This window comes from Bos taurus, chromosome 2 (assembly GCF_002263795.3).
Source record: "Bos taurus isolate L1 Dominette 01449 registration number 42190680 breed Hereford chromosome 2, ARS-UCD2.0, whole genome shotgun sequence".
Lineage (NCBI taxonomy): Eukaryota > Metazoa > Chordata > Mammalia > Artiodactyla > Bovidae > Bos > Bos taurus.
The window spans coordinates 7,272,115-7,281,305 of NC_037329.1; the positions used below are offsets into that span (position 1 = coordinate 7,272,115).

The 9,191-nt window shown below is 35.8% G+C and overlaps 1 protein-coding gene and 1 non-coding gene across 2 annotated transcripts in view; both read left to right on the forward strand.

Annotated features, from left to right (window-relative positions):
• The window catches only part of LOC132342940 (collagen alpha-2(V) chain-like), an 82,960-nt gene extending 73,769 nt beyond the window's left edge, over positions 1-9,191 (forward strand). Inside the window, exons 2-3 of the mRNA XM_059877808.1 lie at positions 5,945-6,169; positions 9,064-9,191. Of these exons, the coding sequence (XP_059733791.1) occupies positions 5,945-6,169; positions 9,064-9,176 (338 nt within the window). The 3' untranslated portion in view covers positions 9,177-9,191. The remainder of the gene's footprint in view (positions 1-5,944; positions 6,170-9,063) is intronic.
• Positions 832-911, forward strand: MIR2917 (microRNA mir-2917). Its single transcript, NR_031294.1, has one exon. It is a non-coding gene; the product is annotated as a microRNA mir-2917 (primary transcript).

Genomic DNA, 9,191 nt, shown 5'->3' on the forward strand with positions numbered 1-9,191 from the left:
AGAAACAAAAGATGCAAAACTTTACAGGTCTGCTTCTTACTCACTTATCCACCCACTCAGACCTTGAGGCTGAGGTGGAAAAGTATTGTCAAAGTATGTGACACGTCCCCCTCAGCTATCTCTGGCGGCCTCATATGAATCTAATTTTTTAAACCTGAGGGGTCAGACAGGGAAAGAGAGATGATCGGTGCAGAACTGTTGGCACTGAGTCAGAAGGGTCTAAAGGAAGGACTCAATATTCTAACCTTTTTGTCTCTCGTGATGATAAACAGTGCCTGAGAGCAGAAGGAAGGGAGGGATTTCCTTGGAAGATTCTCCAGAACTGAGTCCAGCAGCTGGAGCTCTGCTGTGCATTGGTAAAGGCAGCATCTGTGGTTTGGTCCACAGGGACCAGAGGGGCTGCCCTCCTGCATCCTCTTTGTCCCGTAAAGCATTCTCTGCCCACTTCAGAGGGGCACCAGCTGACTCTGCCATGATTCTAACCCTGCAAAAACTTTTGCAATTAGAGAAACTTTAAATAATGTCAGCTCAGACTTTCATAATCTCCAAAGGGACCTAGACCAAGTGGGCCAGGAAGGCTGTGTGTTAGTCAGTCAGTCACATCTGACTCTTTGCCATCCCATGGACTGTAGCACATGAGGCTCCTCTGTCCATGGAATGCTGCATGCAATAATACTGGAGTGGGTTGCCATTCCCTTCTCCAGGGGATCCTTCCCAACCAGGGACTGAACCGGGTCTCTTTTCAGGCGAATTCTTTACTGTCTGAGCCACCAGGGAAGCCCAGGAAGGCTGAAGGATTGCTATTAACTTAAAATTTTTTTGTTTCAAAATAAGAGCTGCTATGACTGACATGGACTTCTTCCTTTCTGGTCACACAGAAGTCTAGATGTCAGGGGTACACTTAGCAAGAACCACCAAGTGACCCATTTCCCTTTCATTCAAAATAGAGGTCCATAGTACACATCCTCATTATGTAACATTGGGTATGAATTTACCGAGATGAATACACGTCTGGCTCCCAAGGAACTCACAGTCTAGTGAGATACAATGATCTGAACAAACACTTCTTTGAATAAAAGATTTAAAATTTCTGTGATAGCTGAGCATATTATTTCTTCAAGAAAGTTCTTTAGTTAATGTCTACAGAATGTCCAGCATAGGCTTAGGAAGGTTTATTTTGTATATTTTTCAAAATTTTTAGGTAAAGCCCAATAATTTAATATTAAAAATAAAATCACATCTCTCCTGAACAAAGGTTTCAATAAGGCCATTTCTATTCACACTTTTTTGCACAAGTATAATTATAAAGAAATGTAGCCATAGGGTGTGGCTCATAGTTGTCAAACAGCAATTCTGATGGCTGAGTTTTTAATTATTTATTATAATAAGATGGTGGATTTGGCCTGCCATCTAGTGATTAAGAACTGAATTCTTACAACCAAATTCCAAAGCACCTAAAGTTTATGAGAAGACAAATCTATGAGGATGTTTGAGAAACACAGAACAACTGAGTTACTTTCAAACAAAACATGGTCAGATAAAATATATCTCTTCTCTCTTAAGAGATCAGTGCCAAGATGTTTGTAACCATGATTTTGCAATGGATTGGTTCAGTTTGTTGGAACATTTGATAAGAGTGAAAGAAACATGTAGCTTGGGAGATGAAATTTCTGAAAGTTACAACACCATAAGAGATTACAAAATAATGGCAACACAATCAGGTATCTATCAATCCTCCTCAATTATAGAAAAGTTAAAAAAATATAAATGGAGAAAAAAATGCAAGTGTCAAAGTTCTTTGGTTTTGGAGGTCTTTTTCAGATTTTATGAGAAATGATTTTTAAACTTCTGGGCCTTTAGTAAAGGCTAATGTCAGCTTACATTAATTTTATGATTTCTATAGAGGAATCAGGAGGATGGTATTGACCCTCTCAGAATGTCATATAAAAATTCTTAGTTATTTTTAATAATATTGTCATTCATAAAATAATTATGTCATGACTACTTCACTGCAAATTGGCTGCAATTTTGCTTCCTCTATTTTACTTTTCTTTTCATTTAAATAAACATCTATGTAGAAGACAGAAAAGACAGCCTAATCATAAGGCACACAACTACCATGAACAAACCTGAGAACTGCAAGCCACCCTGTACTTTCCGCCCAGCGTTTCTTTGTACACATCTTTCATTCAGACATGAACAATGAGAGTTCACTGAGTTTTTGCGCCGTCTGGGATGAGCATGGATTCTGTGCGGGGGAAGAGAAGGCAGGGTTTAGCAGCAAATGTGGTTTTTCATCTCTTTGCCATTTAAAAGCATTCCAACTAACTTTCCACATCATCCTAAATTTAAGTATAAACCCTCAGCGGGGAAACGGACCAGTGATGACTCAGAGTATAAAACTAACTTTTAACGTTGTCATTTAAAGTAAGTAAGAAAAAACACCAATACAGTATACTAACGCATATATATGGAATTTAGAAAGATGCTAACAATAACCCTGTGTACGAGACAGCAAAAGTGACGCTGATGTATGGAACAGTCTTATGGAATCTGTGGGAGAGGGAGAGGGTGGGAAGATTTGGGAGAATGGCATTGAAACATGTAAAATATCATGTATGAAATGAGGTGCCAGTCCAGGTTCAATGCACGATACTGGATGCTTGGGGCTAGTGCACTGGGACGACCCAGAGGGATGGTATGGGGAGGGAGGAGGGTTCAGGATGGGGAGCACACGTATACCTGTGGCGGATTCATTTTGATATTTGGCAAAACTAATACAATTATGTAAAGTTTAAAAATAAAATAAAATTTAAAAAAAAAAAGAAAAAAAAATAAAGTAAGTAAGATAGTGGCCCACTTCTTTGTCTGTTGGATTGAGGTGGAAACTGTTTTAAGCTTTCAGGAAGAAACTGACCTATGAGTTAACACAAGTCTGAAAGAGTGTGTCTTTTTATCCCAACCCTGAAGGAGACACAGAGCGCAGGATAGCCCACCCCTGAAGAGGCTCTCACACATTTTAATGATACTTAATCGACAACATCATTGTATGTCGTCTTGTTGTTTGTTTTCCATATTCTCTGTTTCCCCATTTATAATTGTTTCATCAGTGAAATTGAGATCCACTTCACAATGATAGTATTTATTTTTGAGAGCAGAATGCTTTAAATGTTTTGCATATGCAGTCCTAGGCCCACTTAGCCCTCTGTAAATATATGTGAACACTTTTGCCTCCCAGGGCGTGGCGAGGGAGAAGCAAGCCAATTGAACTTGGGGTGTATCTCATTTTCAGCCAATGGCACTTGGTCCTTGTGATTAGATATTTCTGTCTTAATCATAAAACTTAATGAACAAAAGTATTTTTTGGTACTTAATGGAATAGCTCAATGGACTATGGGTGTGAATCCATTTCTATGGAAATTGTGTTTTATGGAAACATTCACCTTGGAACTGCATTGTTTCAAAGTGACTTTTCATCTACAAGTAGCACTGGTTTTTTGAAGTACTGTTTTCTTATGTTTTCAAAATAGTTCCGTAGAAAAGCATGTTAAAGCTAGATATTTATTTTCTCCTTCCTTGAGCATGCCTATAGTAACACTGGATCAGTTCAGTTCAGTCGCTCAGTCGTGTCTGACTCTTTGCGACCCCATGAATCGCAGCATGCCAGGCCTCCCTGTCCATCACCAACTCCCAGAGTTCACTCAGACTCACGTAACACTGGATAGACAGAGCCAATTTTATTTTACTAATGAACTACATAGTATGTGATAAACATCTTTTGGTGAAGATTAGACAGATTAGAAATTTTGTGCTTTTCTTATGAATAGTACAAAAGCCAGGATGTGGTACCATGCTTTGAAAACAATTTTCCATTTACCAAACATCTGTGATGAGAGACTAAATATGTGAGGCAAAGTATTCCATAGAGCAGTGAGAAGAATGTTATCCAAGAAAAACTTTCTGAAGTTATGAAGATGAATATTTAGACTAATGTCTCTTTAAACTGAAATCATTTTTGTCTGTAGTTCTATATTAGCATTTGACTATATTTATTGTGAAAGACATATAAGTGTTACTAAATGTAACTATATTTCAAAAACTTATTGTAAATGCATTTAAAAATTTTTAGTGTTATTTTTGTAAAATAGTGGTACAATTTAGTGAACCATAATTTAGATTCACTCATTCATTCATGTCCATCCATTGAACAAGTACTTGTTGAATATTGATTCTATGCAAGATATGATGTTAAGCTTTAGAAATACCATGATGAACAAGATACACTAGTTCTCACTTTCATATTGCCTGGTGGTGGAAATAAGAAAATAAACAAGTAAAAATAAATAAATAAATACTAATTGTGATAAACCTTATGAAAGCAGTCATTTTTGCCTAAAGATTCCATTTTAGTAAATGTTTAATTACCTTGCTTATAATACAAAATGAATGAATCAATGGATGGATGGATGAATGAGTTCTTTAAAGCATTCTGTAAAGCATATCAATTGGATAAAGAAAGTTTACTTTTAGAGATTAGTCAGAGAAGAATTGTGGGGGGACAGGTAGCAAATGTGATAGTGAGCTAGTGGAGTTGGAGTTGAGGAAAGGAAATGCAGTGCCAGGCAAAAGGATCAAGTTGTATTGATTCCTTTGGGAGGAAGGGACTGGGAGGACTTTTGGGCTTTAAAAAGGAGCTTTGAATTTAAGTAGTTGGAAATGAAAGGAATTAAGCAAGGATTTATGATCCACATTGTGTTTTAAAATACTATAGTTTTGTTTCTTGTGAATCACAATGTTAAAGATGTATGTGTTTATTTTATAGTAAATGTATAACAGAATTGCTATGTATATAAAACTGCATATATATTTCCAAGTATGCATTAAATTTTTATCTAAAATAAAAAGTATTTGGCAGATATTATGTAATAGCTTACCATGTTGTCTTGGTCCTGACTTAGTTAATTTTGATAGAAAGATAATTAATGCATTGGCATTAATTTCATTTCCACTGCAGTTTAGGAAACTACTTTCAGATGTTTAGCGGAAATCCACTCCATGAATGGGTCACCATTAGCTTTTTTTATCTTAATGTTTAAAATGAATATAAGTTTTTCTTCATGATACATGAATACTTATTGTCTTCTGTTGTGGGATTTACTAATGGAAAGTTTCAAGTCAGTTTCAAGTCACATAGGGTTCACCAAACACCAAAATTATGTATTCTCTTTAGAACTATTCTTTTCACCCTCTTTTCAAATGGTTTACTTTTATCCCTCAAACATGATCTTACGTTGTTTGATTATTTGTATCTTCAAAAATGATTTTGGGAAGCACTCTGATAAGACTCTTGAGAGTCCCTTGGACTGCAAGGAAATCCAACCAGTCCATTCTGAAGGAGATAAGCCCTGGGATTTCTTTGGAAGGAATGATGCTAAAGCTGAAACTCCAGTACTTTGGCCACCTCATGTGAAGAGTTGACTCATTGGAGAAGATTCTGATGCTGGGAGGGATTGGGGGCAGGAGGAGAAGGGGATGACAGAGGATGTGATGGCTGGATGGCATCACAGACTCGATGGACGTGAGTCTGGGTGAACTCCGGGAGTTGGTGATGGACAGGGAGGCCTGGTGTGCTGCGATTCATGGGGTCACAAAGAGTTGGACATGACTGAGTGAATGAACTGAACTGAACTGAACTGATTTAGTATACTTTGGATCACTTTCCCTGCCCCCATCATGCCACAATATAAGTTTCACGATAATTTAATTGTGAATTACATGTTTGTCTTTAAATACTAGTGAAGTAAGCCCATTTGTGTTTGACTCCTTAGGAGGTTACCACTTAGCCCAGAGATTTTAGAACCCACAAGATGATTTACCTTCCTAAATATTTCCCAGATTCTGAAGTTTCAGATCACTAACCTCTTTTTTTTCCTTATTATTCTAGAAGGATATGGTGAAGAAATAGCCTGCACCCAGAATGGTCAGATGTACTTAAACAGGGACATTTGGAAACCTGCCCCTTGCCAGATCTGTGTCTGTGACAATGGCGCCATTCTTTGTGACAAGATTCAGTGCCAGGATGTGCTTGAGTGTGCTGACCCCGTAACTCCCCCTGGGGAATGCTGTCCTGTCTGTCCACATACAACTGGAGGTGGCAATACCAACTTTGGTAAGAAGGCATAAGGCCAACTCAGAATTTGTCCAGTGACTTATCTTTATAGTTACAGTGTTTTTTTGCTCTCAGAATTCAGCAACCTAAGAGAATAATTAAGCTACTATTCAGTAGTCTTTGGTGTAATAATTTTACTCACCCACTTTAATCTAACAGTAATGAAAAGAAAGTTATTTCTTCTTAAAAAACAAGGAATTTTTTGGGCTGCATTTAAGTGATTATGTCTAATTTGAGAATTCCTTGTACTACTTAAGATGTTCTTTTGTTATCCTATCCATGCTGGGTGCCTCCAACATATTTGTTGGTTTTCTATGAAGTCCATTAATGTCTAAGAGGAGATCTAAAAACACATTTCTCTTCCTTGTGCCAACTTTGCCCTTGGAAATGGAGTAATAATTTCTAATGTAATTTAGTGCCACAGCACCCTCTGTTACATAGGTTCATAAATGCAGAATGCTTTTAATGTTGGCTAAGAGAAACAAGAGAATGGAATGGGTTTTCTGGAGAAAACAATAATATAAATTATTGGTTCTTAAAGCTTCTTTTTTGGAGAAAAGTGTCTGTGTTTAACCAAGACTGTGTATTTGAGTATACATGTTAGAAAAACTTACATATAAAAGAAACAAGTTCATGTTTATGTGTTTTAGTGAACCAGATAAGATTAATATTAAACTTTTGGGTTATTTGTTTTAGCAGTCATGAATGGAGGCTTGCATGCACCCTTGTCAAGACAGTGTCAAGGCTTTATTTTTTCCCCTAAACTTCACTGCAAATAACAGCAAATATAATGAAGTGCTCAAAAGTATTTTATGGAAACATTACACAGTAATTTACCAATTAGCCTCTTGGATATCATTCAACAGTAACAGTTGGCCTGGAATAAATACCCAAACTTAACTTTTAGCCATGTAATAAGAAAGATTCCACTTTGGTATTCTTGCCTGGAGAATCACACGGACAGAGGAGCCTGGTGGGCTACAACAGGTGGGCTGCACACTACATAGGGTCGCAAAGAGTCGGACACAACTGAAGCAACTTAGCATGCCCACAGTAAGGAAGATATAATGGGAAGAATTAAAAACAGGGCACTAAAGGGCTACCTGAAGTGGGTATGATCTACACAGAATCCCCAGGAGTAAAGCAAAATTAAGCCTGTGGGAATAAGTGCATGTTGAGACAATGGTAGCAAAAAGAAAAAACAGAGCAAAATACACAACCTCCTACAAAAAAAAAAAAAAAAAAATGAGCAAAATACACGACTTCCTGAAAATAGGTGATTTAGGAAAGCCCAATTTATTCCATGTTGAATAATTTTAAAAAGTACTGACAACAGTGTTGATACAAAGATACAAAGATACAAAGGCAAAGATGAGACCGTTTAACTAAATATATGAGATATCATCACAGAACAGATAAAAATTCTAACCAACCCTTATTTCCATTATCACAGAACAATTTAACATTATTAACTGTACCTGACCAAACAATTAGACAAGAACAAGGCATTGAAACATGTATAATATTATATATGAAATGAATCGCCAGTCCAGGTTCGATGCATGATACTGGTTGCTTGGGGCTGGTGCACTGGGACGACCCAGAGAGATGGTACCAGGAGGGAGGAGGGAGGAGGGTTCAGGATAGGGAACACGTGTACACCTGTGGCGGATTCATGTTGACGTATGGCAAAACCAATACAGTATTGTAAAGTAATTATCCTCCAATTAAAATAAATACATTTATATTTTTAAAAAAAGAGAAAAAAAAGAAATTGGAAGTTTAGATATTAGAAAAGAGGAGGTTAAATGATCAATTTATAGAAAATATAATTGTGTACTTACACAACCTTAAGGAATGGAGTAAAAAAATGCTACAAAACAATTTAGTAAGATATTGCAATATAAAATTAACAAATTAATAGATATACTATATACAATTACTTCATAGAAGGTATGTATGTTAGTTGCTCAGTCATGTCTGAGTGTTGTTGAGGCCCTGGACTGTAGCTCTCCAGGTTCATCTGTCCATGAAATTCTCTAGGCAAGAATACTTGAGTGTGTTGGCATTCCCTTCTCCAGGGGATCTTCCCAACCCAGGGATTTGAACCCTGGTCCCCAGCGTTGTAGACAGATTCTTTACCATCTGAGTCACCTATATATGGCTATTATAAATATTATATTTTTATTCCTATAATTCATTCTATGAATATTAATGAATAATAGGAATAAATATATATATTTTTGTATATTACTTCATAGAATGAATAATAGGAATAAAAATATATCATTTATAATAGCAAAATATATGGTAAAGTGGTTAAGGATAAACAAAACAAAATATTTAAGATATATCTGAAGAAAACTTTAGAACACTACTAACTCAAATAATGACTTTAATACATGTAATGTTCCATTCTGTTCTTGGTTAGGAAGACTAAAAGAAAATCAATAATAGTGACCTCTGGTGAGAAGTGAAATGTGGGAAATAGAGAAAAGGGGAGAAGGAAAATTTTCACTGTACAATCTACACCTTTATTAATATATTTTAGGTTTGTTTTTTTAATCATGTGAATGAATAACCTACTCAAAAAAGTTTAAAAACCAAAAATAGAGAATATTGATTGAAGATAATTAGTTATAATTTTAATAGCTAATTTTTTTTCTACATAAAGGTTGTGAAGAATATTCAAATGTCAGAATTTTCCTAAGGGTACGTTATTTTGCCTCTTATGAAAATATTGGTGCAAAATAATTCGGATTTCTATCTACTGGTGACAGGGGAAGCTTTTTAAATTAAATTTATGACTCTATAAAAATTATTGAAATAAATATTGAGATTCTTAATAACTATGTATGCATAAAATAATATATTTACTCTTTTCTTTTTTATAGGAAGAGGAAGAAAGGTAAGTTTTACTTTACATAGTTTCATTTTTGTAAATTTAAAAAATTCTAATGATATCTACATAATTCTGTGCTTTGAAGAGTTTGAAAGCTCTTTGTAAAGTACCATACAAATA